Source organism: Manacus vitellinus, unplaced genomic scaffold (assembly GCF_001715985.3).
Source record: "Manacus vitellinus isolate BGI_N305 unplaced genomic scaffold, ASM171598v3 scaffold_10_pilon, whole genome shotgun sequence".
Lineage (NCBI taxonomy): Eukaryota > Metazoa > Chordata > Aves > Passeriformes > Pipridae > Manacus > Manacus vitellinus.
In genome coordinates this window covers 232,260-257,035 of record NW_021938838.1, presented here as the reverse complement: position 1 = coordinate 257,035, position 24,776 = coordinate 232,260, and the positions used below count along the sequence as shown (strand labels likewise).

Below are 24,776 nucleotides of genomic sequence, written 5' to 3'. Positions count from 1 at the left end.
TTGCACTAAAGACATCTGGAACAGCTTAGCTTAGTACACTCTATTTACCTTTATAACAGACACACTTTAATTATACTCGATACTTTATGAAAGATTGTATCTTATTGCCGTAAATTGCACTGTAGGTGGGTCTGCTTTAGCAAATAAAAGGAAATACTACCTTTGTGTGTAGGTGGGTAGAGACTCTTGAAAAACAACAATTTTTTTTCCTTTTTGTTTGCATATCTATGCAACTAAATAATGATTTTGCTGTTAATTGTTGGGTGCCAGTTGTGATGTGGCTAGTTCCATCATAGGTCTTCTGGAACACACCTTACTTAAACTATTCCTGCTTCCCCTCTATGTGTCCTGACTCCTTCTGGGAGTTAGGAGAGAATTAATTCAAACTCCTGCTTGCAATGGTGGCAAAAAGAAAACCTCTATATTCTCAACATATATGGATTTTTTTTTCTTTCTCAGTTAAGCATTTTGATTAGCAAAAGTGCAGGTGGGTGGTGAAGTGGTTGTTTGAAAAGGAGGAGGAAAAGGAAGTAGACTGGTACCTTGATTTGAGATAATGTTGTAGAGTATATGAAATTAGCTTTTCACACCTTGCTTGGATTGTAGTAGAAAATTGATGATGCAGCTGGAAATCACTCACTTTAGCACATATCTCAGTCATGTAAATGAAAGTTTCAGTGCCTACTTCTGGCTTTTGCCTTGGGTTCCCAGTCTCTACATCTAGAGGGAAGTGAGAATCACTAAGCACAAACCTGTTGCAACTTTTATCTGTGCTTCAGAGGTCTCTCTCAGCCTCGAGCGTCCTGTGGTTCTGATCCGGTGATTGGGAGCTGGTAAACAGTAGATCAGCTGTTGTGAGTCTGGAGTTTTTCCACTGACCACAGAAAGCTGCCTTCTTTTGCTATTTAGTTCACTTTCCAGCAATGATGGAGTCTGCCAAAGGCCTGTAACCTGTGGTTAGGTCCTTACTCTGCTTTTAAGAAAGCACTTCCACAAATGATGTATGTTTTCAATTGTACTTCATATTCTTCAAGTGTTACATCTCACACAGCTTGTTACTTGAGTTTGTCTTAAGAAATATTCTAAAATAGGGTTCCTCATCAGTATGTTTTTGCTGTGTAATTTTACAAAGTGAGGTTCTGAAACACAGTGCCCCCAAACAACCACAATGTTTGCTGCAGTGTATGTTCTATGTGTTTTGCTGCAAGTTTTTAAATACTGTACTTGTCCAGGGTAACAAGCATTTCATTCCATAGATACTACTGCATTTCTGGGATCCATCTGTTTTTTCTGATAGGTGATGTGCAATGTTGTGATAGCTATGCTTTGGGTGGGGAGGTGAGTACATACAAATATCGGGGAAATAATTACCTGAAATCATAAAATGTGTGCCCTTTAGAAGCAGCCTGCTTGAAGTATTTAGTTCAAAATGGCATTAATAACTTATCTCTGATGTTGGACCAGCAATGGTGAACTGAGTGCTGCTGAATGAGATGTATTGCAGTTGCAGAATACTACTGAGTAGAAAAATGTGAGGATTTTTGTTTAACAAAGTGGGAGATCTCTTGTTTAAGTGTGTATTTGGAGCTGTCTTGAGCCTGTGACATAAGCCTCTAAACAAGCATTAGCTACACCACTCACCAAGGGGAAGAGTTTTCTTCCTGCATTACTGTTACAGTCTTGCTAGGTTTCATTGTTCAGATCCTCAAATCAAAGGGCTGGCTTATTTAGCACACTACTTATGTTTTTTCTAATTAGCTGCTGTAGCTTTATAGTTTCTCAATTTCCAAGCTTTTAAGGGGGAACAATTATTTTCGGTTGCTCTCTGAAACCTTGCAGAAATGAAGGCTTGCTTTTAAAGAGCAAAACCAAAATGAACTTTGCCTTTCTCTCAGCCCCATTACTTTGTCATTAAAAAGCTGACATCCTCATGTGCTTCTCTGATTTTAGCCATGGGGGTTCTAAGTTAAAGATTGCATACGAAGTTGAAAGTGTTGTGCATTTCTTAATTTTTCACATACAGAAAGCCTGGCTGAATCAGTGTGACTTGCCTTAAGACATGTTACTTTCCTTTTACAAGGCAATATTTGCATGTCCTCCTGACAAAGGATAAGTCTAGGAAAAGCTAATAATTTTGGAGAGCTGTCTGAAGTATTTAGCTGTAATTACCACCTTACTTTGAACGATACACATAAAAAGGGAGAGGTTCTCAAGTGAGAGCTGGGTTTGCTTTTGGACCTGTTGAAAGCATCCAGATTTCATCTATGGATTGACATTTAAGTATTAAAGTTTGCTTAAAACACAGTCCTAATCTTGCTGATCTTTCATCACACTGTACATTGAATCCAGTATGTGAATGATTATTTTGATTGATATTCTTAAATAGAGAAAGACAAAGCTGGGCCTTTTCTTCCCCCCGCTCCCCTAAACAATGCACAAATTTAAAATAGAGTGGTTGCCATTTCAGCAGGTGATAGCAAATTACCAGTTCTCTAAAGTGTGTTTGGATGCCTATTGATCATCCAGCTGAGCTGCAGGTGCAGTTTATTTTCAACACATTCAGCAAGAAACAAGCTGGTTAAATGAGCATTTGGAAACAAATGGGATGGGGGGAGAGGTGGAAGAACCAGTGAATTCCTCTAACCTGATAAACCGGTTACAACTTTTTTTTTTTAAGAGAAACTTGTTCTGCAGCCTCTTCTTCACAAAATGCTAGCAGAAAGCTTTCTTGGCTCCCCTACCAGCTGTCACACCTTCTTTTTGCAAAAATGATTTTTGGAATATATTTTTAATACACCTTTCAATCTTCAAACTGCAGAAAAAAGGAAAATGCAAGGTGATTTTTTTAAAAATAATTTAATTTTATTATTGGTTCTGCAACTTCAGATTATTTGTGACTGCATCATCTCAATAAAACCCTTAACAGAGTCTGTATTTTGGAATATTTGCTGGGTCTGAGTTGTGATGTTCTGGAGCAGGTGCTTGGCAAACCTTTGGCAAGTGTTACCAGACAGGCTGTTCTTTCTATAACTAATACTTGGGGTGTAGTTTCACAAGATTTGGCTTCAGCAGTGAAGCTGCTTCTTTCCTGCCCCTACACCATACTTAGTGATCTTTTTGTTGTGTCAGTGAAACTCTTTTGAAGCTGTGCTATAAACAGGATCACTGAGATGAGCAGGTGGGGTGGGAGCTTCTAAGCTGCTTTGCTGTCCAAGCTCACGTCCCATGAGACTCCACCCTTGGCTGTGTTTGCATGACCCAACATGTTTGGTGATACCAGCTCAAGGTGTCTCTGCCCCCGCACTGGGTTCTCACGCTGCAGTTGGATGGAAACTGGAGTGGCACCTTTCCCTTAGGTGGGTGCTGCTGCATGGACTCACCTCACCTGCATTATGACAATACGAAAGTTTGGGGGGCTGGCTACAAGTTGCACTGGAGCAGGGCTCTGTTCTGAGTTAAACCAGTCTGGTTTGCAGCAGTTCTGTTTGATGCACAGTGTGGCAGATTAGGTAGTTTTTCTGAGGGCAGCCCTAGCACTAAGGTGGGGGTGAAAGGAGAGGAACATTTTAAGGTATGCAGGCCACCAAGCCGTTTGTGTGGTGAAACTGGCCTTGGTGTGGTATCAGCAGTGAGTGATGAGGATTTCCTGATAGTCACAAGGTGGCCTTCAGGTTGTCAGGGCAGGTACGTGATGAACTCCTGCTCCTATAGGAGAGCTGAGTGTTCTGTGTGCATGTAGCCTTATGTGGAGTTCTTATTATGTATTGACATCTAATAGCCTCCTATTTTTGTAGATAAATTATGTTTGATACCTAATATTGGACTATCATCAGTATTTTCTGTCAGGAATTAAAGATGTGCTAATGCTTCCTGTAGCTGTAGGCTGCTACAGCAGAGTCTTTTTTTAGCACTGAAAATGGATGGCTAACTCTCATTTCAGAAACTTAGTTATAATTCTGTTGTTGATGGTATAGGTAAACTATGTTTTCATTTACAAATCCTCAGTGCTACCCAGCTTCTACGACATTATTATTGAAACACTCAAATCTGCTCCCTCAGAAACAGAGAAGAGTTAATAGCAGAAACAGTTCCTCTGTTATGTATGTTATACATATGTATAAATGAATATACATATGTAGATCATGTGAACGCATTTGTTATTGGCAGTATTTTTGTTCTGTTAGGTTTTGCAGGAAAGCAGCAACCTTACCTTTTCTGAAGGCTGCAGGACTTTTATCTGAATTCCTCAAGTATTCCCTGTAGGGAATAGGAAGGTTCCCTTGCTTTGTTCCTATATTTAGGTTCATTTCACTTCAGAATGAACAGAGAATTAGATAAATTAATTTGTCTAAAGCTGCGTATTCTTTTCTTTGCAGGCATAAAAATCTCCTAGTCTTGGCTAACTGGTTATCTTCTCTTAAAACCTGAAGTGCCAACATTCATTCAAAGTAAATAATTTGGCCCAGTGGTTTGAGGATGAGTATTAAATTACCAAGTCTGAGTGGATTAGCATGTACAGACACACGAACTTTACTGTGACCTGTCCAGAATAGCTCGAACTGCCTGTCTTCACACAGAGTCATGTTGTGCAGTGTTTGAGAACTGTGTCACTGGCACATCTGGATGTTCTCACAGCTATAATTCTGACTACTTGCATTCATCTTAAAATTGTACTTGTAGCTTTTTCTTTTAAGTCTTTTTCTTTAAGACAGCAAAACAGAAAGAAGCATTTTAATGCAAAGATTGCTGGATTGCATGATCCTCTAAAGACTTTGAACTTCTTTCCTCTAACTTGCTGTAAGTAGCTACTGAAAAAATCACTGGAAATGTGTTAATGAATTATTGTTGGGGTTTTCAAAAGTGGCCGAGGAATAAATGAATCATAGAGGATTTCAACGTGTAGATGTGGCACTTGGAGACATGGTTTGGTGGTCGACTTGGCAGTGTTAGGTTAATGGTTGAACTCAGTGATCTTGAATATCTTTTCCAACCCAAATTGTTCTCTGATTTGTATTCTACTATTTTGACAGTAAGCATACATGCAGTTCTATGTGTTCTTACTGTAAACTGCTTAGAAAACCTTGTGTGGCCGCTCTGGATTGTCTGCAGACCTGTGCTGTTCCCCTCTTCCTTTCATTTGGAAAGGCTTGCACAGTTCTTCAATCCCTATGTTGGTTTACTTGATTTTTTTTTTTCTTTTCCCCCCTTTTTAAAAACCAGAACCCTTAAGTTATGCACAGAAGTTCTTGGGTGCCTGAGCACTGCCAAATGAGGGCAACATCTCTGTCAGTATGTTAACATGTTGCAGCACTTCTCTGCAGAACAGTTACTTTTGAGGCTGATGCCCAGATTCCTACCTGCTCTGGAAAAGCTTTTTGCTTATAATGGTTGCTGCTTTGCATAAAACCTTCAGAGACATCATGTTGTGTTCCTTCATGAAGACAACCTCACATGTGTCCTAAGAGAACACTTAATCAGAAGTCATGTTTGCTCTACAAACCATTTTTCAGTGCTTTGCTCTGATAAATTCGTGTTGATATTCTTTAAACAGTTCACAACTTACTACTCCAGTATACTTCTGTACAGTAGCCTCTGATTTTGCTTTATTTATAAGCATCTGCTTTACTAATTTGCCCCTCATTCATTAAATCCACATGTTGTGAAGGTACATATGAGTTATAAAATATTATGCAAAAGGTATTGGAAATTGGAATTCAAATGCTCCCCCCTTGTGATGAGTGACAAAACAAGAACCAAAATCGATGCTGCCACTTCTCCCAAACTTCCATTGCAAAATATTTTAGTTTCTCTTTCCACCTGCTACCTGTCTCTGTAGAGCTGCACTGGGCAGAGAGGTGCACAAGGTGTTGAGAAATGGATATTGTGTTAGCACAAAAATATTGGATAGAAACTTAATTTTAAGATTAAGAAGCAGTTGCATTCTGTTTTTACAAAAACTTGGCTTCTGTGATGATTTTGAACACCTGTTATCTTAAATGGTTCTGTTACTAGGGCTCTAGGACAGTCTTAGAAGTGTGTTATCACTCTTACTGGATTCAAAGCTTAATTAGTGGGGTTTCCATCCTCTGGTTCTAATTCTAGAGAAACTGAAGCATGTGCTGTAACATTATCATGAGTTATGTAGACATTGGCAGTGTGTGAAATTAATTCTGCCATAATTTCTGTAAAGATGTTTACTTTCCTGATCAGCAATTATGTTGCAGTGACTTACACTAAGAGTAAGGGAGCCATATATGCAACTTGAAATATAAAAGTGCAAAAACCACTGTGGAGGTTTTGCTTTGTAAGTAGATCTTATTGTAGCTGAAAGTTAAATCAAGTTTCCTTTTCAGCTTAAGAAAGACACCAAACAGTGTATAATACATCAAACCTCTTGAATCAAATACTACTGGGTTGGAGCGGGATGCATGAGATTTAGAAATGGAAAATATGTAGTTGTCACAAGAATGACTGTAACAGAATTTTGGGGTTTGCTTGAGTGTCTCAACCAGTGTTATTTCTTACAACAGAATTAAACTTACACAGGATGGACTTTAGCTTATTGTAAAGCTACATAAAGCATGTAAAATGGCACCATGTAAACATTAAGTGCAGAAGAAACTGCTGTTCTTGTGATATGCTTAAAGAAACTAAAGAAAATAGAAATCAACCCCCTTTTTCTATAAGTCTCATGCTGAGAATTGATCACAAGAAGCTGTGTGACTTGCTTCATATTTAGCTAAACTCCTTTCAAGTCTTTTCAGTCACAATAAATCACTTTAGAAACAAGAAGCTACTTGAAAGAGAGGATGTAGTTCTATAAGGGGAAGCACCATCTAAATAATTAGTCCTCATTCTGTGTTGGGCAGGTGTGAATCCCTTGGAAGGCTCAGTGTAAATTTGGATCTTACTCAGTTGCAAACTGCTAAAGTCTTCATAATTTCTTACTCCCATTTGTCCTTATATCACTCATAATCAATTCTTGATGCATGGGATTGCTGCCCTAATCTGTGACTGGAGAATTTGAGAGACTGAAGGCAAGCTGATTTAGGGATCTAATTCCACTTCTTTACATTTTTGTGAAAGTATGTTTGTACAAGAAATGGAACACTCCCCATTTAGGAAGTGGAGCAGAGCCAGCTTATGAAATTTTTACTTTCTTTTGCTGATATTTGTAAGAGTTTGATCAAGAATCACTTTGATTATTATTATCTAAGAAAAGATATTTCATGGGTCTCAAGGCTGTTATTTGGGCAAGTCAATGCCTATGATATTCTTCCAGTATAAGTTTGATGGAGAGGCTGGAGTATGAGAAAATTATGCAGGAAACTGAATTGTGAATAATAGGTGTCTCTTCATTCTTTTAATGTCTCCTCTCCTTTTTACCCTCCCTGGGTGTAAAAACAACTTGAAAAACAACCCAATAGAAAAAAATGCTTTAATTTTGCAGGTATTGGCTCTTCTCCTCCAAATGGTTAAGCTTGCACTCCAAACAATGAGGTAGTGTTGAGTAAATAGAGCACTGCCATGCATTTCAGTCAATAGAGCCAGTGCTAAAGATCACATTGCTAATGAAAGTTTGTCCTTGAAACAGAGGTAAGTGGGAGGGGGGGAGGTAGAGAACACTCAGAGAGAGTTTGGGTTTAAATCAAGACTTTGGGAAATATTGCATTAATTAATATGGCACTAATTAAAACATCGAGTTTGGAAAGTGTGTTCAACCTTGTCTTTCAGGTTGTAATGACTTGCTCTGTGAGCTGAGCTGATAGCAAGCAGCCTGTGAGGAGTGTGAGGCACCACTGTAATCATGCTTGAAATGTAGGTAAAAGGTTGACAGAGTAGGGATTTTTGCATTACTAATATTCAGAGTTTTCTTTTTGCTTAAAGTCAGACTCGTGAATAATCTGTGCTGACAAATGCTAAAATGTTTTGCAAGATATGCATTTTTTTGGCGTTATTTTGTTAGTTTTAATAGCTAGTGGCCTCTTTCATACAGGTTAATATAAAGGTGAAAACTTATTTTATCTCAGTGTTTCTTTATATAGCACTTTCCTGACACATAAAGTAGTAGTAAAGTAAGTCCAGAAACTCTGAAATTCTTATGCTGCTAGACTGGGGTGCTTTATCTTATACAACACTAACTTCAAGTAGCTTATTTATGGAGTGCTCTGCATATTTCAACACTCTCTTATTAAAACAGGTTGTACTTTTGAAGATAAAAGCTGCAACCTGATTGCTGTGACATTTAGATGGCCCGAGCTATGGTCTTGCCTTTTATGCTTAATGTATTACCTGAATTAGAAGCTGTAGATACCATGGCTGGAAAGCATGCAAATAATCTGGAGTTGCAAGCTCCCATCTAAGAAATAATTAAACAAAAATAGTCATAAAATGCTCAAGTGGCATGGCTTGGACAGATCTTTGTCTTGGCAGAAGGTTGGATGTTGGATGTTTGCATTCTTTCCTAGGAAGAATTAAAATTTATAGTTAACTATTGTTTACTTTGTCACACAAAGACCTGGTCCCAATTAAAATGAGCCACAGAAAGAAATAATGTGGAAGTTTCATCCTTAAGACAGTTTTGTCACGGTCCTGAGTCGTGATGCTCTGTTTTCTCTGCTCCACAAATTGTCACTGGACAGACAAACCATGACAACTGTTGCTCTGTTTCTGCATGTCATGTTCTACCTGTTGCTGAACAATGCTAAACAAACTTATTTTTATGCAGGAAATTAGCTGTAAGTTTTAGCTCACTAAAGCTAAAAATTTCCAGTCCCTTTATGTAATTCTGGAGAAGTATAATGAGTTTTGAAGTACTTTGCTATGTTTTGTTGAATGGAAGGATGCAATAAACTTGAAGAGTACCTTCCGTTTTTCTCCCTTGAAATCTTGCAGTAATTCTAAGAGGTATCTGTAGGCTGTGTGCCTTCCTGGCTTGAGAAACCTGTGATGACCTGTCTGATGACCAAAAGGAGGAGGACAAAGTGATATTGCTTCCTGTAACTTTGGCTTCCTAACAAAGAAAAAAATAAAAGTGAATATCATAAATAGCATTAAAAATATAATTCTGTGGTTTTCAACTACTGCTTTTGAAGATTTATGTCTGGAATTCCATGGGAGACCCCCAAGCATAGGATAATTGAGACCTTAACCCTGTTGTTACCTTTGTTGGCTCATGCCATGGGTGGCAAAGAATTAGTTTCTTTCTATGAGAGAAGCAATAATATGACTGTGTCTATATAAGCAGCTTGTGTAGATGAAACTGCTTTGGATCTAGAGAAGCAGCAGGATGTGTGGTACTTGGTTTGCTATAGTTGGAGCTCTACTTGGGAAAGAATATGAAAGGACAGCAAGATTAATAGTAGTAAGAAGCAGCACAATATACATGAGAAGATGGTCTATGGTCCTTGAAGTTCAGTGCCACATCCTGCCTCTCCTACAGGCTGAGGAGAGCAAACCTGCTGCTCTTGCATTTGTAAATTCCAAAGTAGGATGGAAACTCCGACTGGTTTGGGGTAATATGTACATCTCTCTCTCTGGAATGTGTTTATGGTGGCCTTTGTGACTGATTACTCACTCTGTTCTTTAATACAGTCTATAGGACATCAGGAGCCATAAGGTGATCTGTAACTTGGCTGGTCATATCAAGCAAAGTGATATTGTCTGTGGCAATCTGGAAATGAAACCCATGCTTTTGTCCAGGCTAGTCTGCAGTCACTAAATAATCTCAGGCATTAGTGTTCGGAAGAACAAATAATTGCCTTCCTCTTGGTAGGAGAAATCAAACTGGCAATATTATTTTTGAACATTTCTAGTGAGTGGACTTGGGCTTCCTCTGTCATTTCCTGCACGTTTGCCCTGCAAAGAAATAAAACCAAGGGGCAATTTCTTTTTCATGTTTGTGTCTGAATAGTATCTAAATACAGTAATTTTTCCTATTTAGCTGTAAGGGGAAAAGAAGTTAACTGCAGCTTATGGCTGCACTGGGGCTTAACCTTTTTTCTTTTTTTTTCCCATACTGCAATTTCAGTACAAGGTCACCATGTATCCATTATCAGCCATGTGGAATAGCAGTTAACAGATGAACAAAGGCAAGGGCTTACTCTGGGATTCTCTGTTTAAAAAGTTACCCAGCACAATAAAGGGTTATCATACTTGTAAATACTGCTGAAATGCAGTCTGTGCACCTCCCAGTGGTATTGACATGCTTTAAATTCCTCCATTGCATGGATAAGGCTGATATTATCACCATGGGTGGAAGAGTGAAGGAGCAGAAAAGGCCCATAGAGTGTATTGTAAACAAATGTGAAACCCTCACGTGTGGGATCTGAGGCACCAAGTCCAAGGGAAAATATTTCTCTGGGTTGACATGTCGTGGTATGTTGTGTGTGTGCAAGCTTTGTACCTCAAAGCCATGGCTTGTTACTCTTGGGTTTTCTTGTGCTGCATTAGATCCTTTAAGTCTTCAGACAGACTTCAGGGTTGCTGGATGATGTTTTTCAGTGATGCTTCAATCTCTCCTATGTTTTGGTGGCAGACAAGTTCTGTTAATGAGATTTGGCTGCCTCTCAGCTCTTGATCTCCACTTTCCCTCCCATCCCAGAAAATATGTCCTTCCCAACCCCCCCCTGCCGTGGGTACACTATGGTGGCATTGATAGTGGAGCTGCAGAGGAGGCAAAGCAGAGTCCAAAGAGATCGGTCCCACCAGAGCTGAGGGTGGAGCCACCTGTAGATGTGGTCCAGCCCAACCCTGAAAGCAAGGGCACTAGAGCAGGCTGGCAAGGACCATGTCCAGTGCTGAGCATCTTCAAGGATGGAGACTGCAGCTTCTCTCAGCAGCCTGTTTCAGTGTTCACCTGCTTAAGCATGGATTACAGGCTAAGATGTTTTCTGGATTTTTATATTGTGCTTTAGCATGGCATTCCAGACCTGGTTAAATTGCAAATACTTTTAATTCTGAAGCTCTGAGAATAATTCTGTGTCTTGCCTGGTGCTGTTAGCTGTGATGGGTCAGTAGGGCCAAAAGAAGCAAAACAGAGGAACGGAGGAAAGGATCACATTTTGAAGACTGACTAGGAGTTGCTGGAGGTCTGATGAGTAAGAAGCAGCCAAATTTTGTTATTTCTCAGGGGTGATTTAAAGAGAGAATCCCCTACAGTACCTTGGTGTTTTATAAATGGTGCCATTGACAGCATGGATGCATTCTGTGTCTGAATTATCTCAGTATTTCATTACCCTGCCAGGCACAGATGCAGTGGCCTTTCTCAAGGATGAGAGCTATTTTTAGTTAAGGAAATGGGAATATCCAAATATCCAGAGGTTTATTTTAGTGTTTTGTGCATCATAACTATAGAAAGAGCTTAATGAAGAATCTTCTTATTTGTCTAAGATCCATAGCTTTGTTTGTATAGTTAAGGCAACATGAAGGGGGCTGTCATTTCAGTCCCTTGGGGTTCATTTGTAAAAAACACAGCAGCTTGTGCTGGCTTTCATCCAGTTTTGCTGCTGGCAGAACGTGTCTCTTCACTCTCTTTGTACTCTCAGCTGCACAACCAAAATCACGTTTAGCCAGTTTTTCAAACTGGTGCTCAAAGTCTGTCCTTCCCTCTCATCACCTTTTCTCTTAGAACTGTTTTTGGTTTCATGGAGGCAAATGTACAGAGCAGCTTGTTTGGTTCTTCCTCTTCTCTCTGTTCAGTTTTTAATCTTGGTATGGAATTATGGAACATATTCCTTTAAATATGGAATGACTCATCAGAGCTCTCTACAGGACAGACTGATCTGGTGGAATAAGCACTAGAGGTGGAGGGTGATGCCAATAGACTGGTTCTTGCAGTTGAAATGAGGGCTAGTTGCAAGATGCAGGCAGTGGTAATTAACACTGTATAACTCTGCTGTGAGGAGATTAACAGGGCAGACAGGGTGTGGAAGCTTGGAGGAAGCCTTAAGGTGGGGCAGCTTTTCATGCTAAAGTGGGGGAGTGCTGTGGAGGGCAGGATGAAGGTGAATGACAGGAGGTAAATAACTGAGATGGTTTTTATAAGGAGAGTGAAGGAGATGTGGATGGAATTTACCAAATGACAGAGTTGTGGTCAGGTCGTTCAACATGTGAGACAGGAAAACGTAATGTGAATCTGGCACTGGTCTCAACTTGTCCTCAGCTTGCTACATTTGGGTGTATGCCCGGTCATGGCTGGTTTTTGAAATGCTGCCTGAAACTTGTGGTGCAAGAAAGGAGGCTGAAAATGGCTTTTGTCAGGAACGCTGAATTGCTTAGCTGCTGTGGCTTCTGTTGTGCCTAACAATGTGGCTTAATAAACACCCCTGCCCTGATTGCTTTAACACCTTCCACACATGTGATATGGTGGGTGTATCTATTGCCTAAAAGACTTGAAGGTCCAGCCTAGTCTGGAACAACCCGAGCTAGTCCACTGCTATGCTTTTTGTACTCAACCTTTGCAGAATTTGGTGACATCTCACATAGATGAAGGAGCTGGTTCAGGCTGGTCTCAAATATCTGTCATTCCTCTGGGGCAGTGCTGTGCTTCCTATTTTGCCCCATGTTCTTCTCCTGGGTGAATCTACCTGTTTGTACTGTTCCCTCATTCTCTCCTCAGTTAACCCCTGCCATAGTTAAGCTGTTTTGGATGGGAAGGACTGCTTATGTCTCCTGACTATTCTTCCTGCACTCTTTTTGCCCTCTTCTGCAGCAGTACACCCCAAAGTTTGAAAATGGCTGGTTTTGAAATAAAAGTTTCTAAATAAGCTCTCAGCAAGGCCTGCCAACCTTGTGGAGGTTTATCAAAAGCACTTTAAGCTGCTGGCATCTAGTAAGAACAGTAGAAAATTGTTTTGACATGTTGGTTGTCTCATTGGAAAGGAGTTTGCAGTGTCAAATATTGTCCCTGAAGCTTAATAAATATACACTGCAAATATTAGGGCTAAGTAAAAAATAAAAATTAATGCTGCCTCTTGGGAGTTCTTTAAACCTGAGTATGCTTGGAATACTGGTCTTATCAGTGTCCTTATGCAATATTTTACTACTTTGGTGTCTTCTCACTCTGGGCTTCTGAAAGTAGCTGTGTTGTGTATCTGTCTTTTCAGCTGTAGGTTGTGTGGGAAACACCACATGGGAAAAAAATAGAAATATTTCAGTGAGCAGTCCCGATTTATACTAACTTGACTTACACCATTTGACCTCAGCATTTCCTCCCTTGTCCAAGCATTTTTCTCTTATTGTTTTCTAACTTGATAAAGTTTTTTTGAACTACAGTTCTTATGTTTTGTTTGTACAGCAGGAGGCTGCACACAATTGTTGCTTCCTTCAAATTGTGTGGGTTGGATTTCTTCTTGTATCTGACCAAAATAGCTCTCTAACTGCACTTTTGTTATTGTCTCTTGAGCATCTTCAGAAGCACAGAGTATGAAGTTGAAGATTTGGGGAGTGTTTTATTATGTTTCATCAGGAAGATTCTGCTTCCTTTTGGGGAGAATCCACGTATACCTTCTGGAAGCTGATTCCTATCACCATTTCCAATCGCTTTTTACAAATATTTGCTCTTTACTGTGCCCAGAAGTTAAAACAGAAAGTGATAAGTTGCTGCATTTAGTGAGAAGGCAAATCTCCTCATGCATGTTATTGTGGAGAGAATATTTGTTGTTGGTCTGTGACTGTGGCAGTCCAGAGAACTGCATTTCTGAAGTGGTTCCTTTTGAGTCCACTGGAATTTTCTTCTTTTTCTGTTGTTTACACATCAGCTGAGGTATTTTGAGCACTCTCAGATCTCAGTTTTCTGACTTTAAATCATCCTTGAACAATGACATGCTTTATAGCCTCAGGTTCTTCAAGATTTCAACGTGTGGTAGGAATGCAAACCTGTACTAGCAATTAAGAGGAAGCTGGCTTTCTGAATCTGCAAGGGCTTGGGTTGGTTGATTTTTTTTTTTTTTTTGAATGTGTGTATGATGTGTTTGTTCTTTCTGTGTGTTTTGGTAGTGTGCAAAGAATTGCACTGTAAAGGGTTTTTTTAGGGGGGAGATATTTCTCTCTTCTTATAGTTTCAGATATGTTCTCTGCTATTAAATAACTTCATTTTATGTGCCTCTCCTTACCCACCTCTGCCCTCGGTTTTCTGTTTTGATGTGTAATACCCACTTCTACAGGATTTCTGAGCTCAGAATGGTAGTAGAATGCTGGTGAGATGCCCCAGCCTGGAAAATGGCCTGGATTGCATTGGAGCAGTTATTTGGAAATAAAGCCTGGGTAATCATATCTCTGCTCCTAAATCACGTTGAAGACACGCCCTGTCCCTGGCAGAGCCCTTCCCTCTGGGCCACAGAGGCTGCAGCGTTTGTTCCCTCTGGATTGTGGAGCTGTGGCATCATTGGGATCATTTGTGCTTGTTCCCTCTGGATTGTGGAGCTGTGGCATCCTTGGGATCACTTGTGTTTGTTCCCTCTGGATTGTGGAGCTGTGGCATCATTGGGATCATTTGTGCTTGTTCCCTCTGGAGTGTGGAGCTGTGGCATCATTAGGACATGGGCTTTCTGAGCAGAGACTGGAATGATGGAAAGCATCACATGTGTTGATGATAAAACAATGCTACTCTCTTTTCTCCCCATACACAGGTTAAAGGACAACACAAAGATATTGTCTGAGTTGCAAGTCAACTTGTAATTTGCTTTTGGTTGTTTTGGAGTTGTAAGCTGTTGCTGAAAGCACTGGGTGGCTGCTGCATCGTGATGATAATTATTGCTTTGTTTGTGAGGTGGTGCTTTCCTGGGAGGGAGTAGCATCAAGAGGGAAGCTTAGAATAATTATATTTGTCCCCTTGAAAGTTAGTTAACAAGCTACTGTTTACTGATATGATGTAGGTAATATAATATGGTAGTTGGATGTTATGAGCAAGGAATTTTAACAGTGGTATGGAGTAAAAAAAGGTTGGAAACTTGTGTAAGGATGGAAACTAACATTGAACAAGATCATTCCTCTTGAGAAGTAACCTGCTGGGGATTATCCATCCTACAGGTAGGGAATAATTTTGTTTTATCTGATGTTCATAGCTCTGTGTCTCCATATATATATACCAAGAACTTTAACTGGCTTGGATCTGACTTCATTATAATTTCACTTTTGAAGGTATTAGACCATGATCTGTTGGCTATTCCTAGCATATTACTTTTGAAACATGAGTAAATCCTGATGGGTAGCTTTTTTCTTTTTGAAGTTAAAAAAATAAATTATTAAGGCAATAACCAAAGTCAAAGGTGCCAAAACTGAAGAAAAGGTATTGCAAAATCAGTATTGGGATTAATCTTGAAAATTCTTTCAAATATTTAATAACTTCTATTATAGTTTAGGCTTTGTACATTACCAATATAATACCATGACCTTATCTTCCTATTTGGTCTTTTTACTATACTCTGGGTGTTCTTATTTTCTATTGCACAAAAGCATACCATTTATTGCTTACTTTTATCAGGAGCCCATGTCTGTTCTCCATCATGTCTTTTTTGCAGCACTTCTGCAAAGTGCTGAATTACTTTATCCTAAAATAAAAAGTAAAGGTGCTGGAATAATGGTAAGTGCTTGTTTCATGAAATTATGTCTCTCAGTCAATACAATGAAATTTATCACTTTGTTTTTCAGTTTAGTCAGCTGGTATCCAGTGATTTGAAAGTACTTGGAAGGAGCTCTTACACACTCTGCAGTGATGGCCAGTTACTCATTCGACAAGTCCTCCACCCAGAAACATCCAAAAAGGTATGAGATCAGAACTGATGCAAAAAAGCAGCACTGTGTTTTAAGGACATCAAAGAAAATAGCTTGTGTGAGTTTGAGGGGAGCCACTCAATTCAACCTTGTGAACTATAGAGTTTTAAGACTATCTAAGATGGTTCCTTCCCAGTCTCAAGGGAGTAGCAAAGTAGTTATTCTTGGCACTTGCTCTTGGAAGTCAGTTACAGTACCTGGACTCCCAGATGAGCATAATGAAGAGGAAAATTAGGAATGACAGGATAGAGACAATGACAGTACAAGTGCTCTAAATTCTGTGTCTCAAGGAGCGGAAACAAAGGTCCTGATCTGATCTCAGCAGAAGTGATGGAGAATTATTGCCTTGCTTAGGCTTGTGTAAAGCCCAGATTGTGTGCAGGGCCATGGCTTTCTGCCAAGCTCTGAAATCAGTGGGAGCCCTGTGGCAGTGCCCTGTGCAGGGGCAGCATGCAGGCAGTCCTTGCCCTGGAGAATGGCAGGGGTTCTCCAGCAGCATTTATTCAGCAGGAGGCAGAGCTGCAGCTCTTGCCTTTGTGTAAGGTGGTGGGTCTTGAGTTTGCCTGCTTGCCAGCCTGCAGGAACCCCACAGGGATGAGAGCTGCTGACATGGAAGGAGTTGACCAGTTGTAGGGTTTTCTTCTCTATATAAGAGTATTGGCTCATGCCGAGTTTCTACAAGTATTAGTTTGGTGTTTGTGTTGTATTAAAACTTAACAATGACTTTTTATAAAAAGCACATGTTTCTGTAGGGATGAGGTAAGTAAGGAAACAGGAATTATATTTGTCATTCAAACACACTGGTATTTTTTTTGTGGGGGTAATTCTTTGTACTTCCTCTTGAAACAAATGCACTAAACTAAAACAAACTGTGATGTTGTGGAAGAAATAATTCTCCACACCAGATCAAGGAATGCATCTGGTGTGGACAAATGATGTCAATCTGGTATCAAATGTTGAGTCTCTTAGTACTGCATTTCTTTCTCTTCATTCTTTTTTTTTTCTTCACCTTCAGTACTTTTTCATTTGCAAGTTTTTCTCTCTGCACATTGTTAGTAAGCCTCAGACCTTAGCTCTTGCTATTCCTACTATTCTAAAAAGCATTACCTTGTGACTTTTCTTAATTCATTATTTACAACTGCTTTATTTGGTAAAGCAGTTGGAGAGTGAGGGAGAAAGTGGAGAATTGGACCAAGTTATTTTTTTTATTCTTTGAGAAAATAAGCTAATGCCTGAGTAAAAGGCTACTTAAACATTTGTTTAATAGTGTTATATAATTAAAGTTCTTACCCAATACACAACAGTGATGAATAAATAACTTGAAGTTGCTGAAATATATTTTGTGTACTGTAAAAATAGTTATTTTAACTTTGTCATCATGTTTGGGTACAATTCTGCTTCTCAGTGTAGCTGCAAAAGAGAAAATAGTGTCCTAAATGGGAATATTAAACAGCAAAACCTAGATATTTTAAAATATTTTTTCCAGCCATCTTCTCCAGCTGTTTTGCACAGGTCTGCCTCCTAGAAGCTATTTGGATTTGCTCATCTAGAGATCCAGTTCTGTACAGCTGTGGTTTTTGAACTGTGTTCCAAAGGAACCGAACTGCTCAAACACAGACAAGCTGGTGACATGCAACTATATGATTTTTGGGACTGCCTCATTCAGTCTGGAAATATTAATGGAAATGTAAAGGAAAAGTGTGTACAAAACAACCCTTTTGCCTTCTTTGCAGAACCTGCTGCTGTCAGACTGCTTCTATTCCTTCTACGACCTGCGCAAAGAATTCCGCTCTTGCTACCCCAGTTCAGCCGCCGGCAAAGATCAGACCATCAAGACCATGGCAGAATGTATCCTTTTGCTGCAGCTTTTATCTCAGAATCAATTATGCTTCCTCAAATTTTATGCCTGTGATAATTACAGGTTTTATTCTTCTAAACTAAGATATGAGGTTTAAAAACTCACAGGTAAAGTGAAAGGAATGTGAAAGCAGCATGTGTTGGGGGATCTCTGCTTGTAATTTTTTTCCTCCAGTTTGAGTCTAACACTGATTTCTAAACCATATTTAGTAACTTGTATTGATACTTGATCTTAAAGCAAGAGCTGAGCTGTCAGTGGCCTTTTCAGCACCAGATGACCTACAAGTTTCTACTGTCTGCGTATAATAGTAGTTCTTTTGCATGATCTCGACTGAACTGAGTTTAAAACAAAACCAAAACCCAAACGATACTTGACATCTAAATGCAAATTAGGAGCATTCCTGTGGGCCACCTGAATGTGATTGAAGTTATTATGTTTTAAGTGATGGGAACTTATTCAGCTATTTTTTTTTAAACTGTAAACACTGAAATTATGTAAGCTCTTATTAGTTTTCAGAATGTTGACCATTAAAGTGAATATTAACCAGTTTATGAGCAGAGTAACATGTCTAATGTTCACATGTCCCTGCTAAGACAAGTAAATTTGATTACCAGTTCTGTGTTAATATCAGGAAAGCCTTATAGCTTGTTTCCAAACAGTTGTGCAAGTCTGTTATTTTCTATAATCACCCATTTAGATCTAGGCTTAGGGACAGATGAAGCAGAGGAGGACTTTGGCGTGTGGCAAGTGAAAACCATGGTGGCCATCATTTTCAGCATGCTCTCTGAAGGTGGTAGTAAGTGAACTATTTATAAGGAAAGAAATCTTTCTTTTCTGAAAGAATTGGGAGTGTCATTCTTAAGTAATCTCTGACTCTGGTTATATATAAACTTTGTTTTGTTGCAGATCACGTATTTACTGAGCCTGAAACTGTGAAACACAAGTATGAAACAGGCCCTTGGTAAGTGTCACAGTTGTTTACAAGCAAAGATGGGTCTTGTCTATAGTAAGGAAGGCTTGTGAATATTTCCCTCTGTGAAAGCAGATTGGCTCCTGAGAACAGTAACAAGGTACTCAGCAGTCTGGTGTGGACAGACTGGAGCTGGCATGTTGGATGCTGTACTTTAGCCTCTTTAAAGTCACTGCAAGTTAAATGCTCTTTGTTCTCTTGCTGCTGGTTTGCATGGCAGTGAGGCTGGCTTATCTTACCCAGTGGTGAGGAAATATTTGTGAACTTTCCCTGAGTCAACAGGGTAATGGCCAGTGCACCCTATAGGCAACTGAGCTGTGTGCTGCTCCTGAAAGAGTCTTATATGCTGTGCTGTGTGCTGGGTTTAGGGAGAGAAGAAACAGGATGTTCTTTATTTTCAAATATACTGCAGTGACTGGAGAATGAAGCACTTTAGGCATAAGTAACTTGTGCTGATATTTAGGACTGCCCTGTATTCATCTATCTTGGATTGTTAGATTTTTTAAAAAAAAATTAATCCAGTTCCTTATTACTTTACTTTAAGCCAGTTTTCCTATCTTTTTTTCATTTAAGGAACTGCAATGTGGTGACAAGATAGTGCATCTCTTCAGTGTTGTGTATATATAAAAGAATAATCCCAGCCATCTTTCCTTTCTTTATTGAAATGAAAAATAGAAATAGAAAAGTCTCAACAGGAAATATACTCCCAATTTACAGTTAAATCTGTTGCAATCCAAAATTTGGTAAGATCATGGAAAACCTAGATTCAAGCTTACTTTGGCTTCTTTTTTTTTCTTGTGTAGTAGCAAATCTGAAACTGTGGACAGTGAGACAGTAATACGTGCCAGAGGTTTGCCATGGCAGTCTTCAGACCAAGATATTGCTCGATTCTTCAAAGGTCTCAATATTGCCAAGTAAGATAATAAGAATTTGCCTTGCTTTGTCTCTTTGTCTTTAATAGCAAGTTCCTTCAATATTTGTTTGACACGTCCTCCACACTTCCCACTAGAGTCCTCACTTCCACTTGTCTTTCCCATTTGGCCCCTTCCTGTCCTGTGGTCATGATAAATGAACAGGTTTACCGACCTTAAGTGTGTGAGAAAGAGTTTTGAGAGACTTATCAATTGAAAACCAACATACGTTCATTTATTGCTGGGATCTAAAGGGAGAAACTCCTATTGCATTAATCAAAGCAGAGTCCAGGGTACAACAGAAACTTTAATTTTGTGCCAGCTCTTCAGTGTTTTGCTATACCTCCTAAACAGGCCAGATTCACAAACCTCCCTGTTTGGAAGAAGTTTTCATATGACTCGTGTGCACACCTCTGTATAGATGTATGTCTGTATACATATATATAGAGAGAGAGAGAAAGTAAGTTTAGTTTAGCATATCTGTCACTTTGTATTCTGGCTTCTCAACACTGAGAAAATACAGTTCTTTATTTAGAGTTCCGAGGAAATCAAAATCTGCGTCTCTGAGGTGATAGGAAGGGCTTGCAAACTTACATTTTCATGGAAGCTGAGAAAGTGGTGCAACCTGAGATCCATGATCTCGGTGGAGTAGATTTTAAAGTATAATCGTGTTACATCAAAAATGAAATTAGGTTGTGGATAGTAGCAATTTCTTTTCCAATCTCTAACCTTCACGTTAAAGCCTGATTTCTTTACTATTCTTACACAATTATTTGTATTAGTGTATTATCTGTATTAAAAGTCAAACTAAGTTTATTTTTGTTGGTTTTGCCTTCCAGAGGTGGTGTGGCTCTTTGTCTGAATTCCCAAGGAAGAAGAAATGGGGAGGCCTTAGTTCGGTTTGTAAATTCTGAACAGAGAGACCTTGCACTGGAAAGGCATAAGCATCACATGGGCAGCAGATACATTGAGGTAAAAAGTTGTGACTTGAAATAAATCTTTGGAGGGCAAACGTGAATATTTTAGGCCATGGTTTTAAATAAGAACAAACTGCCCTTCTGTTTTGCTCAAAGTACCAAAATACCATTCTCTGGCTTGTGAAAGAGTTTGTGTGTTGTTTAGAGTTAAATGTTGTGATTTTCATGTAGGGTTTTTTTGTTCTTTCTTCTTCTCTTTAAGGTTTACAAAGCAACTGGAGAGGAATTCTTAAAAATTGCAGGAGGTAAGTGATGCTGGAGTTCAGTGCCATTACTTAAGTCCATAGGAATGTTGTTCTAGTTCTGATATTTTTTCTTGACTGAGGATGCAAATGGATAATGAAGTAGCTTTTCCTGGTTTGCCTTACAAGAATACTTGACCCTGTCAAGTTCTGTTTTGACGTGGTTGAAAGTGAGCTGTCAGCATTTGGGCTGTGATGTTCACGGGCAGGTCTTGCTGTCTGGGAGGAAGATGAGCTCTTGCAGTGGAGGCACCTGTGTGGATTTGTATAAGTTCACACTGATCTCATCTTTGTTCCAATTTCATTAAAACATAAAACACTTTCAGGGTCAGAGATTTTCACTTCAGAATAGATTGCTGAGAGTTAGTAGTGCCTCAGGTCTTCTGTGGGTTTGTTGTTCTCTACTCCCCTCCTGTATTTTTCCTTCCTGCTTCGCCACTGCTCTGTCTTACAGAAGTGACCAGCATGACCATGTGCTGTTCTCTGTCCACCAGGCACCTCCAATGAAGTGGCCCAGTTCTTATCCAAGGAGAACCAAGTTATCATCCGGATGAGAGGCCTTCCATTCACTGCTACGCAGGAGGATGTCCTGGGGTTCCTGGGGCCCGAGTGCCCAGTCACAGGAGGGAAAGAGGGACTTCTCTTTGTCAAGTACCCAGATGGCAGGCCCACAGGAGACGCATTTGTGTTATTTTCCTGCGAAGAATATGCACAAAGTGCGCTTAAAAAGCACAAAGAAATACTTGGAAAACGTTACATAGAACTCTTCAGGAGCACAGCAGCAGAAGTCCAACAGGTTGTAACTATTGACTGTGAGACTCAAAACTAAGAAGAATCCCTTTTGACAAAACTAAAGCTGTAGCCTCTTTTTTGGTACCTCTTTCAGTAGAGTGTGTTTATTTGTGATAATCATCACTGAAAATGTTTTTCAGCAGTAAGCCCTAACACATCATATTTTCATTTTGTCATTTGGGAACGAGTCAACAGGACATGCCGAGATCGAAGTCTCTTACAGTTCTTATTTATTTGTTTGTTTTCTTCAGAAGCTCTGTACTTGGAGATGAGCACTCAGGTTAAAAAAGCAAACACTCTCACTTAACCAGTCAGGTTTTATGAATAAATTAGAGCTCGTATTTTTACTTATTGGTTATTTCAGGTCTCAGTTCTTTTAAAATGACTTGTTTTAATTAGCCCTAACTTAACTAAGAACTGTATGTGACAATACTGATTTATTAGCACAAATGTGGTTTCAGATATTATAAAATCAACTGTAATTGGCTTTTAACCTTTTTTATATTGAGATTAGAAAAGTCTGTTATTAGAGTCTAGCAAATTGAATTTGTTAGCCTTTCCCTCTCCCTTTCTGAGTTTGAAGCTTTCAAATGCCCAACAGGAAAGTAACAGCAGTAATCTGGTTTAAGAAGGGGTTTTTTCCATGCTGTTGGAAAAAGTACTGTGAGAGTTGGTCTGTGCTCAGGCAGATGATGTGTAAATCTGTCGCTGTGCTTTTTCCCCAACAGGTACTTAATCGATATATGTCAACACCTCTCATCCCAACCCTGCCAACTCCCATCATCCCAGTCATCCCCCCGCCCTACACCATTGCCACGGGCAGTGTCCGGGACTGTGTCCGGCTCCGAGGGCTCCCGTACACCGCGGGCATCGATGACATCCTGGAATTCATGGGAGACGCCACCGGGGACATCAAGCCCCATGGAGTTCACATGGTCCTTAATCAGCAGGTAACAGCACTTTGCCTGGGAGGATTGACTTGCCAGTGTCTGAACGGAGTTGGAAGTCAGGGCAGCTTAGCTGATCCTGGCTGTGCTTCAGTCTTTAACTTTGGGAAAATACAATGTTCTCTTTGTCTCTTTTCCTCATTTCTCTTCCCCTTTTACATACAGACTTGCTTTTCTTTCTCTGTATGTGTGTATGCATCAGTCTGGGGAGGATGAAACCTGTTCTTATACTGATAATGTTCTTCAACCCTGTTGAAATGGTTCTTATGTTTCCATGAGGTGCTGGAGATATACAAGAGAGAAATGTCTCTTATTAGATGGCATAACTGCTCTGTCAGCCTTGGGGTTCCTACTGTGTTGTTTGAGTGGTATTTGTGTCAAAATTAGGTTTTCCTAACTTATAATTTGACTAGAGATTTCTCAGGCTTTAAAGGAAGTTGCTAATTAAAAATTGTGGTTTGAGTATATTTTAATGACATGATCATAGGGATATATTTTCCCTGTTGCCTTGTGTTAAAAAAACTCTCAGCCACAGAAATACTGAGGTATTAAAGAAAACAAATGAAACAGGTTGTCTATACTTGTTTTGATTTTTATCTTTATTTTTTTTTTTTTGGTTAAAGAAATTTTTAGTATTTTATGTATACAACTGTGTCTGTCAGATTGCAGAAAATCAGACCTGGAAATCAATTTCTGATGTAGCTATGGACTTTACTGAAGGATCTGGAGCTGTTGTTCCTAAAAAGTAGTTGCAGGGAAGGCAAAGCCAGACTCTTCCTAGAGCTTCACAGCAAAAGAATAAGGGATAGTGTTTATAAATTGCATCAAGAAAAATCCCATTTAGGTGAAAAGGAAAAAACAAAATCACAATGAGAAATTAGCTAAGCACCCAAACAGGTTCCCAGAGATGGTGTGGAATCTCCACCCCTGGAGATCCTCAGATATCAAGTGGAGAAGGCAATGAGTGGCCTGATATAACTTGAAGGTTTGTCATGCTTTGAGCAGCCTTTGGATTAGAGACCTCCAAACTTTTTTTTCCGTGCTTCATGATTCTCCGTTTTTTTCTGCAGAAGAGTGAAGCATTGTGTTAACTGGGAACTGCTTGCATGTGTCTTGATTTTTCTGCTCCTATAAATAATTGTTGGGTCAATAGTCATTAGTGCCAGAGGAGGAAGAGCAATACAGACTTTCAGTAGATGTTTGATCTTGCATTTCTTGTGATCTGGGTGATTTAACAACAGACTGACTTACAATTATTTCCCCGCCTCCCCCTAGGGACGACCATCAGGTGATGCTTTTATCCAAATGAAATCTGCTGACAAAGCCTTTATGGTGGCTCAAAAATGTCACAAAAAAATGATGAAGGACCGTTATGTGGAAGTATTCCAGTGTTCAGGAGAGGAGATGAACTTTGTTTTAATGGGTGGCACTTTAAATCGTAGTGGCTTATCCCCACCGCCATGTAAGTTACCATGTAAGTCTCCAATTCTTCTGCTCTCTGCTGCTAAAGGCTGACATGTGGTAGGTGCTGAAGCTTGTGGCCTTTCACCTTTTGACTCGGTTTTGCCATGATCAATATACATGCTGAGATTGGAATTGTTCCCTTTGGGCAATAATGGGACTGATCAGAGGCGTTTTTATTGTATTTTCGGTGATGAGTAGAGGGCAGCAAGGCCTTGCCAGTGAAATTGTTGCACACTTTGCTTTTGATGGGTGTACTGTTCTTCTGAGCTCTGCAGTAGACTTGCCTGTAGTGAAACCTACTTGCAATTAGGGGATTTTTAAAATAGGGAGAAGTTCTATACTCTAGCTGCCGATGAGTGCTCTTGCTATCTTGCCTTAGAGCATTGAGAAGGTACTCTTTGGGCTTATTTTTGAAGGAAAACACCCATTGGGTTGATATACTAACAGACTACAGAGTGGTGAAGTTAGACGGATTTTAATTCTTTTATTTTAAAATCACAGTGAACATTATTGAGGAACTAAAATGAACCTTTACTGTACTGTTCTAATTAGTGTCACTACCAAATCACAAAGCAGATACTGACGTGTATTTGCAAAAGAGTAAAAAGCTGCCAAATATAGTATATAAAAACAATCTGACTGCACACCAAGCTAAGCTTAATATTCCTATACAAATTAGGTAATTGTTCATCAAAATGCATCAGACTAGTGATCTAGTGGGTTATTCTCTTTTCCATTTGATATATCCTAAAAATACTTTTTGAAGCCACAGGAAGCTTATACATGAAGAAGACTCATGGTCAGCAGTTATGGATGCCCATGTGTAGCTCCTATTTTGATA

At 39.5% G+C, this 24,776-nt stretch overlaps 1 protein-coding gene across 9 annotated transcripts in view; it reads left to right on the top strand.

The window, feature by feature from the left end:
- The window catches only part of ESRP2 (epithelial splicing regulatory protein 2), a 42,981-nt gene that overhangs the window by 4,835 nt on the left and 13,370 nt on the right, over positions 1-24,776 (top strand). For 6 of the 9 annotated variants that reach the window (XM_018082283.2, XM_025896089.1, XM_018082322.2 and 3 more), the window contains exons 6-15: positions 15,652-15,765; positions 17,508-17,622; positions 18,330-18,428; positions 18,539-18,593; positions 19,406-19,516; positions 20,353-20,485; positions 20,693-20,735; positions 21,227-21,528; positions 22,253-22,474; positions 23,747-23,945. In XM_018082283.2, the coding sequence (XP_017937772.1) occupies positions 15,652-15,765; positions 17,508-17,622; positions 18,330-18,428; positions 18,539-18,593; positions 19,406-19,516; positions 20,353-20,485; positions 20,693-20,735; positions 21,227-21,528; positions 22,253-22,474; positions 23,747-23,945 (1,393 nt within the window). The remainder of the gene's footprint in view (positions 1-15,651; positions 15,766-17,507; positions 17,623-18,329; positions 18,429-18,538; positions 18,594-19,405; positions 19,517-20,352; positions 20,486-20,692; positions 20,736-21,226; positions 21,529-22,252; positions 22,475-23,746; positions 23,946-24,776) is intronic. The other 3 variants (XM_018082294.2, XM_008933399.3, XM_018082290.2) reach the window with 2 other exon arrangements.